This window comes from Myotis brandtii, unplaced genomic scaffold, assembly GCF_000412655.1.
Source record: "Myotis brandtii unplaced genomic scaffold, ASM41265v1 scaffold410, whole genome shotgun sequence".
NCBI classification, from domain to species: Eukaryota; Metazoa; Chordata; class Mammalia; order Chiroptera; family Vespertilionidae; genus Myotis; species Myotis brandtii.
The window spans coordinates 833964-858158 of NW_005365764.1; the positions used below are offsets into that span (position 1 = coordinate 833964).

The following is a 24195-nucleotide window of genomic DNA, read 5'->3' on the forward strand; positions in this document are numbered from 1 at the left end:
AGTTAGAAACATCGATGAGAGAGAAACATCGATCAGCTGCCTCCTGCACATCTCCCACTGGGGATGTGCCCGCAACCCAGGTACATGCCCTTGACCGGAATCGAACCTGGGACCCTTCAGTCCGCAGGCCGACGCTCTATCCACTGAGCCAAACCGGTTTCGGCGCAGTGTAATTCTTTACGAAATTTCTGTTTCACTCAGGAGACCTGATTTCAGATAAGCCAGGCAGACTTCAGAATTAAGATGTGGGCTCTGGCCCTAGCCAGTTTTGCTCAGTGGATAGAGCATCAGCCTGCAGACTAAAGAGTCCCAGGTTCGATTCCGGCCAAGGGCACATGCCCGAGCTGTGGGCTCGATCCCCACCCCCAGTAGGGGGCGTGCAGGAGGCAGCCAATCAGTGATTCTCTCTCATTATTAATGTTTATATCTCTCCCTCTCCCTTCCTCTCTGAAATCAAAAAATATATATATATTAAAAACAAAAGAAAAAAAGAATATTCCTTAAATGTTAAAAATAAAATAAATAAAAAGGAAAATTACTTTAAAAAAAAGTTGTGGGCTCTCGGGGTCAGGGCCGGAGCCGGGGGAGTCACAGGCTGTGGAGGAGGTGGTCACGGGTTTCTAGGGAGCTCTGCCCGATGGAAGGAAGGCTGCAGCTCAGGAAGGTCCTCCGAGAGGTCCTTCAGAGGGAGGGAGGAGCAGGGGGAGGAGGAAGAAGGAGCCTAGGCTGCCTGGCCTCAGCCCTTTTCCTGGCCAACGGCAGTCGTGCCCCAGAGAGGCCCAGGCAGGCAGAGGGAGAGCTTTCGAAGGAGTAAAGACAGAGAAAGAAAGAACAGGCAGAGGGAAGGTATGGAATGGAGGCTTGTGACAGACAGAATGTATCTGGGAGACAGGTGAGCAGGAAAACAGAAAAGTAGAAATGCAAGAGCAATGGGCAGAAACTCAACAGTAATGACACTGGGTTTGAAAGTGGATCCTAAGGGTGGCGGGGAGGGGAGTGGGGAGGGGCTGACTTTCTGCCTCTCCACTTTTTTGTTTAGGCCAATCCCAAAGGATCTCCATACCCAGCATGCCCCTGAGTGGCCACATCCTGCTACATGGGTGGTGTTCCCAGCTGCCCCAGTTAAAAAGTTAGAGTTTATAGAGTCTAGAAAGAAGATAATTTTGTTTGGATGCTAGTGATTCCTCACACATTGTTGCCTCTCCAAAAAATGAATTTACAAGCTAGGGATATAATATGCAATAAAAATTAATACAGTAAAAAAAGTTCTTTGGATTGGCCAAAATCAAATATATACATAGAAGAAACGGAAGGAAATAGACTGTTCTCTGAGTTTAAATAAATAAATATTTAAGAAAGCTGACAGCAGCAGTTTAGCTACATATATATTTTATATGTACCAATTAAAATTCTCATGAAATATCTCACAGATCTTGGTGAATTGATGGTATGATTAATATATGAATATCTTGAAACCATTATGGTCATTGACCTTTCTCTCCACACTAAGAACAGCTGCTTAATGACAGCCACCAGAGCCCCGCAGCACTGTTTATGAGGGAGGGTGGCGGGTGCCTGCTCGCTGCAGCGACAGCATCGTGCCCAGGCAGGTACATTCCAGAAAAGCATTTAAACTGTCATAAGAGCCAGGTACCTGCGAACAGTAACGTCATTGTGTGATTAGTGCCATTCAATGAGTAGCTTTTGTTAAGTCTTGGAATACCTCATAGACTAAGAAATTCAGAAGAATCAAAGGTTAAGCATTTTTCTAAAAATCTAATAAAACATGAAAAGCCAAACAGGATTTAACCTAGATGTAAGAGAGAAATTTAAAGTAATTTTAGAAATGAAGCGCATTTTCAGAGACATTGTGTGTGTGTGTATCTTAATTTAGAAACATACCATGTATAGAGTGAGACAAAAGGAATATGTAAAATAAAAGAAAGGAGGAAAACTAGTGTCCTATAATTCATAAAATCATGCCATTCAAAATCCAGAACTGTTACAAATATGTAAGGTGAGAACTATATTTTATCAAGAGATGGGGTTTTTTGCTTGAAACAAAATGTAAGCAGTAAGTGTCATAGAAAATAAAATATACTTGTAGGGAAAATATGTGTACTTGTAGGAAAAATAAGATACAAATGGAAAGAAATTCAAGATATCAGATAGCTATAAATTATCAAAAACAAAGTGATAAGAGAAGAATGTGAGCTTGTGAAGAACTAGGTGGCATTTAATCAATTTATTTAGTCTACCTAATGTGGATTCTGGGGATTCATAACAAAGGTTAGAATTCCATCATTCTCAGTAACTTCACTTTTCAGCATGTGCTCCCAAAGCTGGGCTGAGGGAGTAATTTATTGTACATAGATTCTCACAGTACCACTTCTAATAGAGAAAATTAAGAAACACCCATTTTGAAGAATACAGGTCATAGATAAAACACATTGGGAAGACACATTACAAAAGATTGTTGCTGTACATCAGTGGTTCCCAAACTTATTTGGCCTACCGCCCCCTTTCCAGAAAAAATATTACTCAGCGCCCCCTGGAAATTAATTTTTTTTTAAATTTTAATAGCAATTAAACAGAAAGATAAATGTATTAATGTTTCTACCTTTTTCGTAAAATATAGTAAAGAAAGGTGTAAATTAGAAACATTGAAGTTTGAAATTATGAAACTATTTATTGAACTCAGAATAGAAAGGTAAAACAAAAAAAAGTTAAAACAAATGCACCTGTGGCCATCACCGCCCCCCTGAATCACTGCAGCGCCCACCAGGGGACGATAGCGCCCACTTTGGGAATCACTGCTGTACATATATGTAGACATTTCATCAGACGGGGAAGAATACCTGCTCTTTAAATGGAGCAAGCCCACAGGAATTCTGTTTTTCTTATAACATTAGTCAAGTCTATGTTTTTTTAGGGATTGTTTCCCCCCCAGATTTTAGTTTTTATTGTCTATAATTTTTTCAGAGTCATTAAACTATTGGGAAATTCAAGTGTCATTTTGCGTTATTGGTTGTGCTTTTTTTTTTATTTAGTCCTGCAACCACTTTTATTTAGGGGACAATGGTTTTTTTTTTCCTAGATGGAGATCAGCCTCCCTTTTCTGAGCCGAAATTCCCTACGGAATGCTTCTTTCTTACGCTGCACGCCCACCACCTCTCTATCCTGCCAAGTTGCCGTCGCTATATCCGCAGACTCCGGGCCATCCGGGAGCTCAATAGGTATGTGTGTGATGTCCTGTCCTGAGGTTGCCTGAGTTGCCACGTGTTCCAAGCTTCAGATAGCGGGGCACACAGTTAGAACCCCTCCCAGCCACTCAGGATGGCGCTGCGTCCAGAGTCTCTGGTGGGTGTAACCATGTCATTGAAGCTGCCCTACACGCTCCTCTCTTGCTGATGAAGCCCTTTAAGATCCATTCCCACACATACTCCCACATTTCTGTCACCTCGTGTGCGGTAGGGAGAGTAACGGTGTCAAAGATGTTCACGTGCTAGACCCCAGAACCTGTGAGCACGTTACCTTACATGGTAAAAGGGACTTTGCAGATGTGATTAAGTTTAGGATCTTGAGATGGGAGATTTTCCTGGACTATCTGTGTGGACCCAATATTATAAGGGTCCTTATAAGAGGGAGGCAGGAGGCACAGAGTGAGAAAAGGAAACGTAATGGCGGAAGCACGTGTCAGCGTGATGTGGTTGGTCCATGAGCCGAGGAATATAGGTGACCTCTAGCAGCTGCCAAGGGCAAGGACACATTCTTCCCTAGTGCCTCGGGAGGAACGCTGACCACGTAAGACTTCTGACCTCCAGAGCTCTGGGCCGATAATTCTGTTGTTTAAGCCACTAAGTTTGTGCAAGCTTGTTACACTAGCCGTGGGAAATGAATATGACAAACTAGCAAATCTTGCCCTTCTTTTTCTTCCAATATGAACTCCCTGCATATGACTTTGTAATTAGCCGGTAAGGACAGAAATTGGCCTCACTCTGGTTATGGTTCTGGGGCAATGAAAGGGAATTTGGCATTCTCCTGTAATATGACCACCTCGAAGTCATCAAAGTCTCCCACACTCCTTTTGAATTCTTGGAGTGCCCATCTTTGCTCTCACTCACAGCTACGAGACCCAGTAAGGTTATCGATTCAGTTTATATTATAATGTGATGCTTGGTGGGACCAGACGCTACTTTATGGTCATCTTAGAACTCCCTGGCTCATTGACGTTCCTGGAGGTGAGATTGAGTATCCTGGCCTGTCCTTGTATTCTGTAAGCTCTCCACATAGAAGCAGCCCTCGTGTCTTCCTTCCCGGAGATCGCTGGTGGCCATTCTTGCAGCTGTTTTTCCACAGAGAGCCTTGGGCTGCCAGTATTCTGTCCTGAGGTGCCCGAATCTTCACTGCCCCGTCAGAGAACTAATCCCAGAGGCCCGTTTCTCTTGAGGGCCTGTTACCTGTGTGTCCTCTTCTGGTGCCAGTAATATAGGTCATCGTATTAGTTTCCAATTGTTGCTGCAATAGATCACCACACTTTCATGACTTAAAACAACATCAGTGATTATCTCACAGTTCTGGGGGGCACAGTCCTAAAGTCGAGGCTGCATTCTTTCTGGAGGCTCTAGGGAGGAAGCTCTTCCTTTGCCTTTTCCAGCTCCTGATGGCCGCCTGCATCCCGTGGCTCATGGCCCCTTCCTCCATCTCGAAATCAGCAGCAGAGCATATTGAGCTAGCTCTCCCTCCTCTGCTTTCACATCTCCTCCTCTTACTCTGACTCCCTGTGGTGACCTTGGGCCCACCCAGACAGTCAGGATAATCTCCCATCTCGAGGTCCATACCCTTAATCATATCTGCAGAGTCCCTGTTGCATGTAAGGTAACAAACGCGTGCACAGGTTCTGGGGATTGGGATGTGACATTAGGGAGAAGCATTGTTCTATCACACGCATAGGTGCACACAAAGTACTCTAGTTTATCAGAGGATTGTTAAAGGTTACCATTTGGTTTATTGAATCCTTGAAATGGCTGGAAAAACGGTTCTTCTTTGAGCCTGGCCTGGCAGGAAGCTGCTTCAGGGGTCAGCCGGACAGTAGAGTCTCCACCAAGTGCTCCCAGAACCATGTGGCTGCCACTTGGCAACATTCACTTCTGCTTTCAGTGAGGGTTCGCCTCTTGGTGGACTAGGTCATGTGCAGAAATGCTGGCAGCAAGGGAGCCTGGGAATGGTAGTGTTTTTTTGTTTTGTTTTGTTTTTAAAGATCAACCTCTAGTTCCTTACAATGTCTTGATAGAAAGGGGTTGAAATAATGTTAAGTGAGCAATCTTTAAAATGTGCAGCATTATTACGGATCAGGGACACTACCTCACTGACAGGTGATACTTGGACAGACACCTGAAGGAAGTGAAGGAGCAGGTGGCAAAGGTGATCACAGAGAGGGGTCTTCCAAGCAGAGGCGACGATTGTAAAAGAAAAGGAGGAAATGCCATCAGTGAAGTCGCCTTTTCGCCTTTTGTTTTGGGTAATCGAACAGGCATAGTAACCTTGAATTTTCTTGAGACCTCTTTTTCTCCCTCCAAGAAAAACAAGGGAACAATGTACTTCCTTCTAAAAGAGGTTACTATATTTCATCACATCTAAAGTGTCATCAAGAGCCCGGCTGGTGTGGCTCAGTGGTTGAGCGTCAACCCAGGAACCAAGAGGTCGCTGGTTAGATTCCCAGTCATGGGCGTGCAGGAGGCAACTGATCAATGATTCTCTCTCATCATTGATGTTTCTATCACTCTCTCCCTCTCTGTTCCTCTCTGAAATCAATAAAATATGTTAAATAAGTAAATGAATAAATAAAGTGTCATCACTTTTACGACATCATTTTAGGAATCAATAAGAAAGAAAAATGCTGCCAATTAAACCATAACGTGCATTGATTGTAAGACGTTCTCTGGTTTTCAAAATGCTAAAATTGGGGGGAAATATGTGTCTGAGAGTCAATGAAATGGTCAGAATGAATAGATGAGATGGATAGTGGGTGTGTGTGTTTTCTTTTCATTTGACCATTCGTCTTTGATTTCAGAACCGTGGAAGATTTGAAAAATAACGAAAGCCAATGGAAAGATTCCCCCCTGGCAACTAGACACCGTGAAATGCTGAAGCGCTGCAAAACTCAGCTTAAGGTCCGTATCGGTAATTGGGATAAGTATCGACCAGCCTCATGATAGTGTATTTCCCGCAGGATATGTGCCCTGAGTAAGCAGTGTAGTTCACATGTATCTATATAACATTTAAGCCTCAGGACAAACTATCAAGTGCTATGCCAACGACATCATGAATTCTTAGTCGATGTTATCATCCTCAGTTTAGCATCTCCTCCCTTTCCCTACCTTGTGCAGTGCCCTCCCCTCCTACTACCCCCAACCCTGCCACCCTGCCCCCAAAGCACACACCATTCCTTCCAGTCATGCATGTTCATGGTGTGTGGCAAAGTAGATTCGTGGTCGTGGAAAGATTTCTTTCTTTTGCGCCTCCTCGTTCTTCATTTTTAATTGAAAATGATCCATCACACAGAACCAACTGTGGATGGGAAGATTTCTTCTCATGAAACATAGCTTGAAAAGGTTGTACGAGGGAAGCACAGATAGCAAATTGAGGCATTTTTCTTAGGTTTATATTCAAATTAGAAAGCTGAGTGTCAGCTGGTCATGCTTTGTGCTGATTAGTCTGGCTTGGATTTCTGTCACACGTTAAGGTCATATTTAGTTTTGCTAAGACACTAGACCCCTTTGAGATGCAGAATAAGGCAGGGGCTCTTGTCTGGGGTCTGCAGAACCCTTAAGCTCTCTAAAGGTAACGCTTCAAGGAGCCCACAAACTGTTTAATATGTCAGTGTGTGCGCATGTGCGTGTGTCTTATTCCCACAGTGATCCTCTGAGGTAGGGAGACAAGCGTTTTCCCCAAAGGCAGCTCATGAGTGGTGCCCTGGAACTCAGATGCAGATTTGTCTGGCTTCTTCCCACTAATCATCCCTGGCCCCCGAAGAGCTCCCCAAGTTACTCAAATGTGACAGCAGTGACCTGCCTCTGAGCTGCGTGCTGGGCTGTGTGTCCAGCGGTCCGTGTGGCATAGCTTCTCTTTTTCTTAGAACACGACCCAAAGTTAGTTAGCGGGGAAGCTCTGGATGCCCCAGCTCCCCTCTCCTGGCCCACCCCGCCCAGCACGCTGCCGGGGCTCAGCTGCCAACTAACCGTGGCCGGGCCACACCTGCTTCCACAGAAACTGGTACGATGCAAGGCCTGCGCTGACGCTGGTTTACTTGACGAGAGCTTCCTGCGAAGATGTCTGAATTTTTATGGCCTTCTCATTCAGCTGCTGCTCCGCATCCTGGACCCTGCCTACCCCGAGTGAGTGCACTCTTCCTCTGTCGGGGCTGTGTGGAGCGTATTGCTCTTCACAGCCCACAAGTGGAACCCAGATCCTCCCCTCACCAAGAACTCATTTTTGCCCTGGCCGGTTTGGCTCAGTGGATAGGACATCAGCCTGTGGACCAAAGTGTCCTGGGTTCCATTCCAGTCAATGGCACACACCTCGGTTGCAGGCTCCTGTCCGGCCCAGGCCCTGGTTAGGGCTCGTGCAGGAGGCAACCAATCGATGTGTTTCTCTTACATTGATGTTTCTCTCTGTCTTTCCCTTTCTCTCCACTCTCTCTAAAATTAATGGGAAAATATCCTCAGGTGAGGGTTGAAAAAAAATAAAAAAAATAAAGAATTCATTTTTCAATTTCCAGATTGTGCTTATGTAGAGTATGTAATATTAATCAATATTTTCCCTGTAATTAGTTACAGTAATAAGGGAATGTCAACACCTGCAATTTTAATTGTGACAGTGCTTTGTAAAAATTGGCTTTATTTTTATCAATCTTTGATCGATACAAAATGGAATCTATAAGTTGGAAGCTAAAAGCTGGAGATAAGCTTGGCTGGCTTGGCTTAGTGGTTGAGCGTCGACCTGTGAACCAGGAGGTCACGGTTTGATTTCTGGTCAGGGCACATGCCGGATTTTCGGGCTTGGTCCCCAGTGTGGGGCATGCAGGAAACAGCTGATCAATGATTCTCTCTCATCATTGATGTTTCTCTCTCTCTCTTTCCCTTCCTCTCTGAAATCAATTTTTTAAAAAAAGCTAGAGATAACATTTTATTGTTGCGCTAAGAGCGTTATTGACCTTGTATCCTCACCTGTACAGCTTACTGTTCTCATGTTATTGTTTCGAAGCCTGTGCGTCCCGCTGTGGGAGCCCTGTGCAGGCGTGGAAAGTGTTATTGAAAGTGCGGCCGGAACTGTCGTCTTAACTGTGACCTGTGCTTTTTTCTCGTTGACAGTGTAACACTGCCTTTAAGTTCAGACGTCCCCAAGGCGTTTGCAGCATTGCCTGAGTTTTATGTAGAAGATATTGCTGAATTTTTATTTTTTATTGTACAGTAAGTTTCTTTACCATATTACATAGAACTTATATGTTTTTATATGTTTTGTGCATATTCTGTGATTAATTATATTACAAACCTCCATTTTATGCCGGAAGTTTTGTGTCACTGCTTTAACTGCTGCCTGGAGATTGGAAAAATAAATCCAAACTGTGGCACCAGGCCAATTCCAATAATATCCTGGAGGCAAAGAGGATTAACGATGCTGGCAATAATGTCTTCTGTGAAAATGGAGTTGAACTTCTAATGATGGAGAATGTGTTTCTGAGAAACAGGAGCGGTTTATAAATATCTGAGTGAACATTCAAAAGCCAGAAATAACCACATCTATATTTTGTACCAAAATTTTTCTCAATGGTAGAATTGGAGAAAGGTAGCAAAGTAATGGGTTGAGTTTATAACTGGCTTCTTTGAAATGAAAATAACTCTATTAAAATATTTTTTAAGTGTTTGGGTAGTGAAGATCTTTGAAATCCATGTGATGATTTAATCACAGCTTTGGTTTATTTTCTGAAACATAATAAGTTAGTCTACAATGTTGTGGCCAGTAGACATGATGGATTTTAAATCTATCTAGTTATGATATAAATAATCACTTTAAACTCAGCAAATTAAAGGGGACTCAGCATCCCGGCTCCGGGACCTGTTAGCCGCCTCCCCTCCTGAGGACACCAGCGCCCACCCAGGTTGAGACTCAGGGCTTCATCTCGCACTCCTCTTGCCCTTCAGATACTCGCCTCAGGTGCTCTACGAGCCCTGCACTCAGGATATTGTGATGTTCCTCGTTGTGATGTTGTGCAACCAGAACTACATCCGCAATCCGTACCTGGTGGCCAAACTGGTAGAAGTCATGTTTATGACCAACCCTGCTGTTCAGCCACGAACGCAGAAGTTCTTTGAAATGATTGAGAACCATCCTCTCTCCACCAAACTGTTGGTCCCTTCCCTGATGAAGTTTTATACAGGTAGGTTCCTGGGTAGACAGGCCGACAAGACCATCTAAAGCCAGTGGTGAAGTTACTCTAAACCTGTTACCGAATGTGCTGACATCCACTAACACGTGTGGCTCGGTAGCTCACTGGGAGCAGAGCACGTGCTACTGGTTCCCTGAGAATTATGAGCAGTTCATTTCTTTTTTTTGTTTGTTTTGTTACCTGAACTTTTAAAATTTTCTTCAGTAAACATGCATTGTTAGTGTTAAAACTAAAAAAGTTAAATGTATTTTGTACCCCGTTCCTGCAGCTGTCACTGGCTTCTGATAAGGGACAGGGTGTGGGTGTGTGGGATGGAGCTGGGCCTCCCCTGCGAGACCGGTGCTGGGCCTGGCAGGGCCCCACTGTTCAGGTCCCAGGAGCTGGCGGGCAGGTGCTCTTCTCCCTCCCCTCCCACCAGGCAGTGTCCCCTCTGGCCCTGGACACCTCTGTGGTCATGGACAGATGATACCCTTGCTAAGAATAGCCACCACTTACTGAATCCTCACTGATCCTTGCACTTAATCCCAACCACAGGCCTCAAGATGGGCGCTATAAATATCTCCATTTTACAAGTGAGGAAACCGGAGCTTAGAAAGGTCAAGAAGCTTGCTGAAGGTCAGCAGCTATCGAGGCAGCAACCTCGGCAGCTGGGCTGTAGCACAGGTGCTCCTGGCTTCTGTGCTGTGCCTCCCACGGTTACCAAGGCACTGGCGCCGGAGGGCCTGCAGCGGGGCATCGCACACACTCCCCGCATGCCCATCACACCCTGCTGAGGCCTGCGGACGCAGGTCCTCACCCCTGAACACGCCTGCCTCTCAGGAATGTGAGAGACTGAGATACAGAGCAAGCACCTTTTTGCACCCCAGGGAGAATAGCAGCAGTTCTCAACCTGTGGGTCGCGACCCCTTTGGCGGTCGAACGACCCTTTCACAGGGGTCGCCTAAGACCATCCTGCATATCAGATATTTACATTACAATTCATAACAGTAGCAACATTATAGTTATGAAGTAGCAACAAAAATAATTTTATGGTTGGGTCACAACATGAGAAACTGTATTTAAAGGGCCAGAAGGTTGAGAACCACTGGAGAATAGGCTAGCTTAGGAAATTCTTAAGATCAAATTTTTGTTTCAAAAGGAAAGTTCAGTTTCAAAATAAGAGTATTTATTTGTAAGGCCAGCTCTCAAAAGTCTGCTACTCAGAACTTAGAGGGACTCTGATGACTTATTTCAAGACTCCTCTTCCCAAGCCGACCTGGTCAGCAAGGCCATCCTTAGCCCAAGTAGACCAGGCACTGATGCAGCACGTGCTTTTGAAGCTCCTGTGTGTCGGGCTGGTTCTGATGCTCGGGCCTATCGGTGAAGATGGCACAATCCCTGCCACCCTGGGTCAGACGTTCTAGGTGGGAGACAGATGCTGACCCATAAATAATATACTCTCATAGTGGGGTGGGGGGTGGGGGGGCGTGGTGCTACTTTGAGAAGCTAGGCAGGGAGGGTCGCTGAGCAGAGGACTTGGAGTAACCTTGAAAATGAGACAAAAGAGTGAGTCTTAGGAGATCTCAGCCACAGTGGCAGGCGAAGGAGGCAGCAGGTGTAAAGGCCTGAGGCCGGGCAGCTTAATGAATCAGCTAAGAAAGCAGCCAGAGAGTGCAAGGGGGGATTGCAGCCAGCAAGCGGGCAGGGTGAGGTCAGAGGTGTCTGGTTGTTTTAGTCACAAAAAATGTATTGGAAAATACAGAAAATACCAAGAAGAAAATAAAAGTCATTGATAATCCCTGCACTCAGTAGAGAATCTAGGAACATTTTTCTCCTTATCCTTCCAGTCAGTTTGTATATGACACGTGTGTCTTTCTTTATTAGATGTCGAGCATACCGGAGCGACCAGCGAGTTTTATGACAAGTTCACCATTCGCTATCACATTAGCACCATCTTTAAAAGCCTTTGGCAGAACATAGCTCACCACGGCACCTTCATGGAGGAGTTCAAGTGAGTACTGCGCCCCCAGTGTCACTGCTTGCTCTCTTGCAAAGCACAGGGAGAGGGGCTGCTTCAGAGCCTTCACAGCCGGCTCTTGGCTGTGTGCTTGGTCTCAGCCTCCTTTAAGTTTCCAGAAGGTACTGCCGAACGTGAGAAGGTCATCTAAATGTCTGTGCCTACGAGACATTGCTGAACTCTAGGTTGGTCATGGTACCTTGGGGATGGCGCACATAAGGAAAGAATCACAGTTATTCTGAGATGATGTGTTAAGTGTTTCGTGATTACCGTGTTAAAGGCGGTTGTCGGAATGACTGCAGCGAGATCTTACTGTGTTCTTGAACATGATACCAAGCTGCAGAGCTGGGAATGTTCGGAGGAGTTGAGATTCAGAAGCAGTTAGATTAGGGTTGTCATTTGAAGTGTCGTTCTTTGCATTTGTAGTGAGGCTCTAACCAGCGGTTCTCAACCTGTGGGTCGCGGACCCCTGAAAATGCATCCTGCATATCAGATATTTACATTACGATTCATAACAGTAGCAAAATTACAGTTATGAAGTAGCAACGAAAATAATTTTATGGTTCGGGGTCACCACAACATGAGGAACTGTATTAAAGGGTCGTGGCATTAGGAAGGTTGAGAACCACTGCGAGTAAGGCCTTTTCATTAGCCCCCTGAAATTTTAGCACCTACCTGAACCTGACATTAGTAATTCCATCTAAATTACTTTGGAAAGAAAGGTAGGCAGAAAGGTTGAACTCTCGCCTTACTCTCCAGGAGAAGTTTTATCCCATCTACTTGGACCTTTTTTTGCAGCCCCGTTAGATCTTTGATCAGGTCTGGTGGTCACTCGTTCACTGATTACGAGTCAATAATGTCCGTATTTCCAGTGGAGTCACCATCTGCTAAATAGCTTGCTGCAAAGGAAACTGTGAGGTAGTTCTTTGTTTCCATGAACTGCTCTTCTGGTCAGAATTATGTTCCAGCGGAAGCCTGGCACCGGCGTAGGAAACCAGGCAGGCCCACAGCTGGTTCTGTGTGGGGCTCAGGAACTTTCCATGTTCCTGGAGTCCAGGCTCCGACCTTGTCAAGGGAGCTTCTGTGCCCCAGGCTGGGCTGGCCGCCCCTGATGCTCGGTGGGCGGTCCTGAAGTATAGCCCTCCTCTCTCTACTAACCTTCCAGAGCCTAACAGGTAGGCCAGGCCATCTCTGCCACCAGCGAGTCCCTGCATTAGAACAGGTGACAGGACAGTGCTATGGGCTGGGAGCTTCGAGCTCTCTGTAGCAAGTTAATGGCCCACTCTATCAGTGTTACAGCTTCCAGTTTTTCTTTTTTTATTGATTTTTGAGAGAGGGAGAGAGAAACATTGATCGGCTGCCTCCTGTACGCCCCCTACTGGGGATCGAGCTCGCAACCTGGGCATGTGCCCTGACCTGGAATCGAGCCGTGACCTCCTGGTTCCTGGGCCAGTGCTCAACTGCTGAGCCACGCTGGCTAGGCTCCAGTTTTCCTTCAGTGCGTCTTCTTTATAATGGGAATAGCTGTCAGTCGTTCTCTTGTCTCTTAAAGGTGGGTAATTATTTGTGCTTTCTTTATCCTGGCAAATTTAAGCATGTCTTTTTCCTAGTCTGGAAGAGTGTTTTCTCTGCTTAATATCCTTGAGGGAATGAGCCAGGGGTGTGCTGGTAAACCTCCTCTCTGAAGGGAAAAGGTATCAGTATGTCCTGGTTTTCTGGAGTATAAATACGTCCACTGTTGCCAAACGTAAGCTGCCACGGGAATCTGCTCAGAATAGAATTCTAAAATATTAGCAGTTGGCTCTCAGGAGTCTTGCAAGGTGTCTCCAGCACATTACTGGGGTGAGCGCATCACAATTCATTCCAAAGGGCAACACAGTCTAAGGAGAGACTTGTAGGCCTTGACCTTCATGGTATTCAAGTTGTGCCAAGGTCGTGTAGGGTGACATGCGTGTAGGGCGACATGCGTGGCCCTCTTCTCTGGGATCTGCTGCGGCGTTTCGGTGGAGGGAGATGTGTGACCATGTCCCATGTAAATGCCTTTTCAGCTCTGGGAAGCAGTTTGTTCGCTATATAAACATGCTGATCAATGACACGACGTTTTTGCTCGATGAAAGTCTGGAGTCCCTGAAGCGGATCCACGAGGTGCAAGAGGAGATGAAGAACAAAGAGCAGTGGGAGCAGCTGCCCCGGGTGAGCACAGGGGCCGGCACAGCCTGGCGGGAAGCTGCCTCGGCCCCCGCGGGGCTGCGTGTGGGGGCCTGTGCTGTAACTCTGACTTCTCGTCGGTGCGTCCTACCTCCCACCTGTGGGCTTCCATGAAGTTAAATCCCAGGTTTGGGGCAGGAGAAAACTTAAACACTTGCTCTGAAGCTAAGAAGTGAGTTACCAAGTCTGTCTGGTGTCTAGCACTTGTGCCTTTTCATTTTAAAGGGCTTTTTGGAGAAGAGTTTTATTGTCTGAATATGTTATTAAGATTTATGAAAGTAACTAGGAGTACATCTCAAATTCTGTCCGCGAGACAAGAATGTCATGTGATCTTTAGGCATCTGGGTGATCACTCAGGGTTCTAGTGGGGTTTTTCTTTCCGTTGATCTTCGCTTTTCTATTCAGTTACTAGTGGAAAAGAGGCTGTTTTGCCAGGTTCCGTGAGGAAATCATGTCTTGCCTCCGACGGCCCACTGCCCCGCCCCGACATGCACTGCAACCATGTGGATGGTCCCCACTCAGTTGCCAGGCCCTTGCCAGCTACTGCTGACGTCATGTTTGACGTCTGGTTGGCCTCCCCCATCAGTGTCGCTGCAAAGTCTCAGCTTTGTCTACGCTAGTGTGTCATCCACTTATGAGGCTTCTCCTGGACCAGCGTGTATTGTAGATGTTGGGATACGGGTCTTTGCACGTCATCTTCTTCACAGTCAGTGCTTCATAGCACTTGTTTGAGACAACTGAACAGATAACATTGATTTTGTCTGTGTTAATGGGTGGAAAAGGGTCATAAATAATCCCTAACAAGTGCAATTTCAGAAATCATTTCCGTTTGACTTTGAAGTCACTTCCCAGCTTCCCCCTCCCTGCCTGCTCCTCGCCTCCCCACCCCCTGCGCTCCGGTGCCCAGCCCCCTGGCTGCTCCTCTCTCCACACTTACTCCCTAGGTCAGTGTTTTCTCAGGGTGCTGGTTGGTATTTTGAATGTAGTAGAATTTTGATATAATAATAACTCTGTATTATGAACGACTTGTCCCACACACTGCAGGACATTTAGCATCTCTGGCTCACGCCCATTTAATGTCAGTGATGGGCCCTCCTCCCTGAGTCTGCAGGCAGCGAGAAACGGCTGCGCGTGGCCTGGTGCCCCCGTTGAAAATCACTGCTGGGTGATTTCCTCTGTCCCAAGCCTTGAAATGTCTGTATTCTGAGGATTCCAGAATGTGCCTTCCCGGCTCAGGTCTCTCCTGACTCTATAACCGCTGTTGACCTGCCTCTCTGCCGGGTGGTCTCTTGGAGAACTCAGACTTAACTTGTCTCAAGTGAACGCTGTGTAGCCTCCAGACCTCGCCAGGTCTGCCCACTCTCGGCAAACGACAGCTGCACCCTGCAGTTGCCCTGGCTCAGCACCCCCGTGTCATCCTTCATTCCTCTCCCTCTCAGCAGAACCTCTAGGCTCCATCTTTTTGTTGTTAATCTTCACCCCAGGGTGTGTGTGTGTGTGTGTGTGTGTGTGTGTGTGTGTGTGTGTGTGTGTGTGTGTGTGTGTGTGTGTGTGTGTGTGTGTTTTTTTTTTTAAGAAAAAATTTTTATTGTTTTCAGAGAGAAAGGGAAAGGGAGAGAGAGATAGAAACATCAATGATGAGAGCGATTCATCAGTTGGCAGCCTCCTGTAGGCCCCCTACTGGTGATCGAGGCCGCAACCCGGGCATGTGCCTTTGACCAGAATCAAACCCAGGACCCTTCAGTCCGCAGGCTGATGCTCTATCCACTGAGCCAAACCAGCTAGGGCCACCTGAGGATATTGATTTTTAGAGAAAGTGGAAGAGGGGGAAGAAGGGAGAGAGAGAGAAAGAAAAACATTGATGTGAGAGAGACATATCAATTGGTTGCCTCCTGCACGTACAAAACCCACAGGTCTCAGTATCACATCACATGTTTTTAAAGTAATGCTAAGTAAAAGTCTTTATTAAGGGAAATGAACATGTATCAGACATGACATAAGATTCACTCATTTCATCCTGCGAAGAAGTTGATGGTGATTTCTTTTATCACAAAGGGAACTGAGTCTGTGTAAGTTAAATGATGTGCCGAGGTCGCCTTACTCAAAGCCCTAAAGAGTTCGATGCGGACAGGACAAGCTTCAGTGATCTGGAGGGTTCCCTGGGGTGGGCTGTCCTGTCATTCCCTAGGGACGTTGGCTTCGCGATGGCTTTTCCACTTGTGAGCTGACTATTTTTCCTCTCACTTGCGTGTCGGTGAGCTGATGACTAGTCCTGAGATTTGTTTGGCCTCTGCTCACTTTTCCCAGGACCAGCAGCAGGCCCGGCAGTCCCAGCTGGCTCAGGACGAGCGGGTGTCACGCTCCTATCTTGCCCTGGCAACGGAAACCGTGGACATGTTCCACATCCTCACGAAGCAGGTCCAGAAGCCCTTCCTCAGGCCAGTGAGTAGAGACTTTGGGGGCTTTGTTGTGTCTGTTGGATTCCACGTTCAGATTCGGTCACTTGTAACTAAATGGAGTCTGGAAGGTTCAGTGTCACAGTCACTGACGAGGGAAATTCTGTTACTGATTTCCCCCACTTAGGCTCATTGATACACACAGCGCCGTTGACAGACTGAAGTCCACAAGTGGTCGCTTCCAAGTTAACTTAGGAACTCACTTTCTGCTTAGACAGCACTTTGGGTTGTTAATGTTGAAGCTATGACGTATTTTTATCATTATTGATTCCTGTATTTTATTTATAGGAAAAGTAAGGTAGCATCAATTGGAAATTAGAGACTATTAAGTAGAAGTAGTTGATAATGATCTTTGATTCTCTTAAGTGTAGCTTTGTGACAGTCAAGAAGCCAAAGGTTAATGCATTAAGTAGAAGTAGTTGATAATGTAGAAAATCTTTGATTCTCTTAGGTGTAGCTTTGTGACAGTCAAGAAGCCAAAGGTTAATGAGAGCCATCATTAGGTTTATGATAGATCCAAGGTTGTCAAAATGTTTGGCCTTGACATGACGCATAAGACCTCGTCCTGTTTCTGAAATTGAAGCTGAGCGACATCACTGAAGATCTCTGCTTTGCTGCACTTGACCCCTCCTTCCCCCCCAACACGGTTTAGGAACTTCGTGGTGTGGCCAGGACAAAGGGTAGTGGGAAGGCAAAAAAGAGGCTTAAACTTTACCTGTAAATACAGACAGTAAACAGTCAGGCATGTGGACCACATGGTCTCTGCCGCAGCCACTCAGCTTTGCCCTTGCCCTGCAAGAGCAGTCGCAGCCAGTGCACTTCAGAAACTACAGAAACAGGCACCGGGCCGGCTTCGGCCACGGCTGGTAGTTTGCCAGTCCCTGCTGTGACCATGTTTGGTTTCATGTTCAGTGACCCCAAGGGCAGTGCCACTGATAGTGAAAAGGTAGGAAACATAAAAATGATGGAAGACTAAATTAACATGAAGCCATATTTAGTTCCATAGTCTTCACTTTTCAAAGGAAATTATTGAAAGCTAAGCCTAGTCTGTTCATGTCCATTGAAATGAACTTGTTTCAGGGCCTGCACATAGACCGGGGCTGTCCACACGCCTGGGCTGGTCTTCTGCCCGGTCTGTGCCTGTGCCTGCTTTGCTGTGTTCTTTTCCTTCCCTACACAAAACTCCCACTTCCAGAGGAAAACAGATTTCCAACTCTCCTATGCTTCTCCCTCCGTATCCCACAGGTCCCTCATTAAATACCAGAGTATTTTACTTTCTGCAAAAGCCAATTCCTAGAAAGCAGGTTCCTGCGCTAAGTGGAATTTGTGTAAATCCAGTCATTGCATTTAATGGAAGCCTTGCACCCGAAGGGGAGCTTTCAGAGCGCCTTGTTCAGGGCCGGCGTTTGCTCCTACCCTCTCGCAGCCAGATTCCCCTATTTCCGGTTTGCTTACAGCAGAGCGTGCCCAACAGTAGTAGGTGCTGTGTCCTCTCGTGGGGTTATTGCATGATTGCTTATTCCAGCTGTTTCGCTTACGTTGGCTCTGTCTTTCTGGCTAAATTTAAAACTGTTCAGACATAAGTTTTATCTTCTGCTTCTGTGCATTTCTCTCCTCTTTGCACCTGATAGGTGAAGAATGGTGTGCACTGCCTGAACTGCCAGGGACTTTTGAAATTTATACAAAAGTAAAACATACAACGATGGCCTACAGAGCATATTCAAAAACTTATGACTTGTGTTATGATGATGGAATTACGAATAATTTTCCCTCTTTTACCTGTTTCTTACAAATTTAGAATGATCCTTGTTTTTATAAGTAAAAGAATGACTTTATAGAAAAGGTTGCCTTTTGTTGGTATTTATAAATATTCCCTAACTTACAACATTCTATTAAGTATTAGAATGATGGGATTGGAAATGGAGAGTAAAAAATTTTTGAGTATAGTGTTTTTCTTCAGCTGATCATTCACAGCACTTAGCAGGGATTCTTTGAAGATGAATCCAGCCAATTCCTGTCGCTCCACTGAAATGGGAGTTTTGGGTCCTTCTCACTGGTCTTAACAGCATGAATTGTCCTTTTATCCTGTGATTTCCTAGGAACTTGGACCCCGATTGGCTGCAATGCTGAACTTTAATCTTCAGCAACTCTGTGGTCCCAAGTGCCGTGACCTGAAAGTCGAAAACCCTGAGAAATATGGCTTTGAACCAAAGAAGCTGTTGGACCAACTGACAGATATTTACTTGCAGCTGGATTGTGCGCGGTTCGCTAAAGCCATCGCTGACGACCAGGTCAGTGCCGGGGTCCCTGCCGTTCCCGAGGGAGTCTGGGGTCAGGCTGCTGCCTGGCAACTTGAGTTTGCTGTCCTGGATTTCCTGGCAGATCCGTGCAATTACATAGCCATCTGTTCCTGAATTCCCCACTTGAAATTAAGGAAGGTGATACTTTTCAAAATATGGTTTGAGACATTTTTAGTGCGTAAGTGGAAATCATGAGCACGGCGCCCAGGGGACTTGTCTGCTGTACATGGAGATGAAGTGGCTGTTTTCCTCCGGGCGTAAAAGGCAATATTAGGCTCCCAGGTCCACCTCCAATTGCGGCCTGGACGCAGATCTAGCTCAGGGCTTCATTCCACAAGTCCGTGACCTTCCCGGAAAGAGCCCCGTTTTCTCGGGGAGCCACGTTGTCATCCCAAAGCCTCAGCTTTAGTGCTGCCTTCACTTTGGTCTTCCAGGGTTCAGACCTCGATGGTTATTTTCACATTCTTCCCTCCCCTTCTCCCTGTGTCCCTGTGACCACATCCGGCTTGTGTTTCTCGTTTCCATGGCTCCCGACGTAGCCAGTCCCAGCTGTACCCTGGACTTCCAAGTAATTTCCTCCCTCCTCTTCTCGCTCCTGCACCATTTGAACATAAAATAACTAATTCTTATTAACTGAACACCAGGTTTACCCACTTTCCATGTTTTCACTTCTTTGGTCCTCACAAAATCCTATGATACAGGTTTAGTTAGATTCCTCCTTTTGAAATGAGGCACCGAGAGATCGTGTAGCTTGTGTGAAGTTAGTGGGGGTAGAGCAGGATCCAGAGCCTCCCTGAGCCCCTGATCTCAACCGCTTTGCTCTCCACTTATAATGCCCCAAAGTTCCATGCTCGTTTCTGTCTTCCCATCTCTGTTCACACTTTTATCCAGTTACAACTCACATCTCAGTTTAACCATCGGTAAGCATTCTAGAAGGTTCCTCACCCTTACCTCATCCAAAGGTTAAAATGGGGGAAATGTAAGTACTTTTTAAAAATAACAGCTTTATTGAGATATTACTCACTTATGTAAGTACTTTGTTTTCACCACATTTACCTTTAGGAAAAAGAGCTAAAATTTCTACCGTCTCTCATGCTGCTAGAGCACAGTGCCTGCAAGGGCTGAAATAGACTCGATTTTTCTCTTTAATATTTAAATTTAAAAAGAAATGCAGGCTTGCTGTAAAAGTAATTCAGATATTTCCAAATTCCCCTCCTTTGCCTTAATCCTGAAGCCCTCCCAGGAGGTGATGACCTTGTACAGTTCGGTGTGTACTGTCCCATCTTTATGTATTTACTAGAGGCCAAGTGCATGAATTCCTGCATGGGTGAGGTCCAGCCAGCCCATCCCCATTGGGGTGGATCGGGGCCAAGCCTGTCGGGAGGAGGAGATGGCAGGAGGTTGGCCAGCTGGCCCTCCCCAATCGGGGTCCCATCAGGGCCGGGCCAGCTGGAGGAAGGGGTCGAGGGTGATTGGCCGGTGGGCCCCGCCCCCGATTTCTCCCCAATCGGGGTCCCATCAGGGCCAGGCCAGCTGGAGGAAGGGGTCAAGGGTGATTGGCCGGTGGGCCCTGCCCCCGATTTAGGGGGGCCATTGGGGGCGGGGAGAGGCTGTGAGCAGTTGGCTGGCCAGCCCCACCCCTGATTGGTGTGGGGGGACGATGGGGGGCGGAGCTGGCTGGGGGAGGGGCCACGGGCTGATTAGGGGTGGGGCCAGCCTTGGGGAGGGGCTGTGGGTGGTGGGCTGGCTGCCCTGCCCCTGAATGGGATGGAAGGCACCAATTGGGGGCTAATGGCCTGGGGGAGGGGCCATGGGTGGCTGGCTGGCCAGCCCTGCCCCTGATTGGAGTGTGGGGGCTGATGGGGGGGGGTGAAGCTGACTCGGGGGAGAGGCCGCAGGCCGATCAGGGTGGTCAGAGCCCATCGGGGGAGGGGCCGGTCAGGGGGAGGGGTCGCAGGCAGTTGGCCTGCAGCCCTGCCCCTGATCAGGGTGGGGAGGCCTATCTGGGGTAGGGCCGGGCAGGAGGAGGGACTGCAGGAGGTTGGCCGGCCGCCCTGCCCCCTATTGGGGTGCGAGAGGCTGATCAGGGGTGGGGCCGGTTGCGGGGAGGGGCTGGGGGAGGTTGGCTGGCCGGCCCCACCCCCTGATCAGGCTGGTTCGCTGGCTGCAGGGGGCGTCATAGCGACCGGTCATTCTGGTCGGTCCAGTGTTCAGGTCGCTGGCTTTTTATATATATAGATAGTCGTGTAAAAGTATTTGTATATACACGTTATAATTTAAGGACTTTTTTAGAAAATACGCACACAAATAGATACTTTTTCTGCAGCTTGCTTTTTCCCACTTACACTATATTAACATTTTACATTGTCTTTCTTCATCCACAGAGATCCTACAGCAAAGAGTTGTTTGAAGAAGTTATTTCGAAGATGCGGAAAGCGGGGATCAAATCCACAATCGCGATAGAGAAGTTTAAACTCCTCGCCGAGAAGGTGGAGGAGATAGTGGCCAAGAACGCGCGTGCCGAGATCGACTACAGTGACGCTCCGGACGAGTTCCGAGGCAAGTGGTCGCTTTTCTCACGCCCAGTCCCTTGACTTGAGTTCACTGGAAACAGTAACGGTAAAAGGACGGACGTTCTGTGCTTCCAACTTGTTCCTGGTGTGCTGTGGTTGCTTTTGAGACACTGTCTGAAATGGTATCTGCCTGCTTTTAGCTCATATTGTAAATTAAAAGAGGAGAAAAGGTCCTTAGCCTGATTTCAAACCAGGTAAAACCCTGAAGATTCTAAGGCCGCCTCGCCTTTCCAAGTGGGGATTGGCGTTTCCAAAGAATCCCGAGAAGTCCAAACGAAAGCTGTCTGGCCCAATCTTTTTCTCTCTTCTTTCCTCCCAGCGGTAGCTGATAAAAGGTCACTTTCCCTTGAAACCTGGGGCCCATTTGGTTGCTATTCTTATGGACATCTGTTTTATTTTTCCCTGTTGGCCGGAGGGGCTTCGTTTTGTTTCCGGTTGTAGGTTCTATTAGATTAGAAGTTGCTCTGCTCTGTCTCTGTAGACCCTCTGATGGACACCCTGATGACTGACCCCGTGCGGCTGCCCTCCGGCACCATCATGGACCGCTCCATCATCCTGCGGCACCTGCTCAACTCCCCCACGGACCCCTTCAACCGGCAGACGCTGACCGAGAGCATGCTGGAGCCAGGTACAGGGTGCACGGCTGGGGGGCGGTGCCTACAGCAGCAACAAATGTGGCGGCCAAAATCCACAGTGTTGGAGATTAATCAAAGGTGGAACTTATCAAATCCAGAAACTCTCCCTCGTCTGTGACACTTGGTGGAAAAGACACGAAGCATTCCTTGTTCTTTTTCACTGTAGAAGTCTAGTCCTTCTCATGTCCTGCTGCTTTCTTCTTCAGTCTTCATTGCACTGAGCAAATGAATGGCCTTTCTTTCCATTTATACCAACGACGAGCATCATCTCTCTGAAAAGCCCTCCCATCAAGGCATTAATCCTTCCCTTTTCTTTTCTCAGTGCCAGAACTGAAAGAACAGATTCACGCCTGGATGAGAGAGAAGCAGAACAGTGATCATTAAACGTCCCTCGCCCACCCTCTGCTCGCAGCAGCCACGGCCAGCGAGGCAAGCAGAAGCAGCATCGGTGGTGAAATGCTCTTCAAATGTGGAGGCCAGACGTGGCGAAGACCCCGAGAGCCCCCCCAACGCGACCAAGCGGTGGCCATCTGCAAGGACACGAACGAGAAGGAGCCCAATTCCTGTATATATATTTAAGTGACAAAACTGGTCAAAAGCGTGAGGGACACACTGATTGATTGTTGGTGTAATGCAGCACGTCCTTCGTATGTCACAATTTGGGGCTTTTGCAGCGGAAGTTTTTTAGTGATTGATAATGAATGGGTTTGGGCAGCATCCCCTCCATCTTTTTTTTTTTTTTTTTCTAAATCCAATCTCCATTGATTTAATTGTGATTAGAGAACCTTGGACATTTTGCTGCTAAAGAATCTTTCCCCTTCCCTTCCTCTCCTGCCCCTACATGCACTGCTGTGGATTTTTTTTAAGAGAAACGAAAACAAAAATAAATTCCTTTCCCTGGCTCTCCAAACATATATTCTGTGAGATAACTGTGCCTGCAACAAAGTGTTAATCCTGGGATCGTATTTTTATATCATATTCACATATTTGTTTTTTTAATTGGTGTTAGATGACATGATTAATAAAAAAGGCAAGATATTTTCAGAATTCGAATTTCAGTTTTTATTTTTATTTTGAAATGGCCCTTAAATTTTTTTTTTTTAATTCTAAGCAAAATGAAGAGAATTCTGTTGCTCTGGTCCTTGTCATAAACCCTCTCTAGGAACCTAAGGAGCAGCTGCAGCAAAGGGAATGCTTAAGTCTATCAGGATTAAATGACTTAGGGTTTGGGGGGAAGGGAGGTTGGTGTTTTTAATGCTTCGTGACAGTTCAAAACCTTTACAGTTATCCTATGAGGAGGGTCCATAAATTCCTCAACTCTTGGGTCTGTGAGTTCAAGGCAGGGGTCATGTACATGATGTGTCCTTTGGGGCTTGGCCTTACCAAAGCAAAAAAGGGGTGCCAGAAATGTGGAGAGATGTCTGCTTGTAAAAACACACACAGGCAAACACCCACACACACGCACAAAAACATAAGACTTTTTGTATTACCGCTCCCTACTTAACATACTTGAATTCTCGAATTTCCTTTGGGGTAAAAAAGGATTTGAAACCATAAAGTGTTTTTGAAGAAATTAAGTCTACAAAAACTTTCTTTTTCTTTTCCTTTTTTCCCCCTCCCCTCCACAGACAATGTCCTCTGTTCATTTCCTAATGCAAACTACAATAAATGGTGATACACATTTAGAAGGCATCTTCTTTGAGTCTCTTCTTTTTGTGGAAAATAAAGGGGTGGATAAACAACAAGAGCTAAATGAGTGTGCCTGTGGTGCATTATCTTCCCTGGAACCATTAGGAGTGGCTGTGTTTGAAAGAAAACATTGGGATTTGTGTGAGTTGATGCTCCATTTGGTTCTCATTCCACTGTCTGCTTGTCTGAGGGGGTTGAGCTTTAACATCTTGTCTCTGCCGTTCTCAAGTTGCTCCCTTATCTAAAATATCTCTCCCCTGACCTTTAAAGTTCTTACTCAAGTTCAACCCATTTCATAAGCATTTTCTCAGGCACTGCAGTTTATAAAGCCGTATCTCCCAGCTCATGTGACAATACAGGGAGCACTTATATAGCATTGGCTGGGTGCCAGGCACTATCCAAAGGCCTTTCTATTGATGATTTCATCCTCAAGAAGACGGTACTGTTATCTTTGTTTTGTTTTTAAACAGGTCAGATGTGGTCGTGGAGAGGTTAGATAACTTGTCCAAGGTTACCTGGCTGGTTAGTGGAAGAGCAGGTGTCCATGCCCTTAGCCACCGTGTCCCCTTCTCTTTAGCATGTTTGGACTAAATCACGTTTCTCCCCCCCTCCCCCCCCCCCCCCCCAAAAATATAATGTATTTCTTATAGCAAAAATTTTAGAGAACATACACGAAAACTAAAAACATCCATAATCCCTCACACAGATAATTCTGTTTACCTTTTATGAAACATGATATGCCTATAAAAGGACGGTGTTTGCTGGCTTCTATGCTTAATGTTTCTTTAATCAATCTCAGGAATGTGTGTTGTCTCCTCTCCATCCAGACTGTAAATCTTCAGAGGTATAGATTCTGTCATGTCATTTGCATGCCCCACTGGTCCATGAGT

At 46.5% G+C, this 24195-nt stretch overlaps 1 protein-coding gene across 4 annotated transcripts in view; it reads left to right on the forward strand.

Moving 5' to 3' along the window:
• Positions 1 to 23308, forward strand: part of UBE4B (ubiquitination factor E4B) — an 89429-nt gene extending 66121 nt beyond the window's left edge. For all 4 annotated transcript variants that reach the window (XM_005873411.2, XM_014545471.1, XM_014545469.1 and 1 more), the window contains 12 exons: positions 3098 to 3236; positions 6074 to 6173; positions 7270 to 7397; positions 8373 to 8471; positions 9204 to 9439; positions 11312 to 11438; positions 13493 to 13637; positions 15960 to 16094; positions 18208 to 18399; positions 20793 to 20967; positions 21463 to 21609; positions 21939 to 23308. In XM_005873411.2, the coding sequence (XP_005873473.1) occupies positions 3098 to 3236; positions 6074 to 6173; positions 7270 to 7397; positions 8373 to 8471; positions 9204 to 9439; positions 11312 to 11438; positions 13493 to 13637; positions 15960 to 16094; positions 18208 to 18399; positions 20793 to 20967; positions 21463 to 21609; positions 21939 to 22000 (1685 nt within the window). In that variant the 3' untranslated portion in view covers positions 22001 to 23308. The remainder of the gene's footprint in view (positions 1 to 3097; positions 3237 to 6073; positions 6174 to 7269; positions 7398 to 8372; positions 8472 to 9203; positions 9440 to 11311; positions 11439 to 13492; positions 13638 to 15959; positions 16095 to 18207; positions 18400 to 20792; positions 20968 to 21462; positions 21610 to 21938) is intronic.
• Positions 23309 to 24195: the final 887 nt, after the last annotated feature.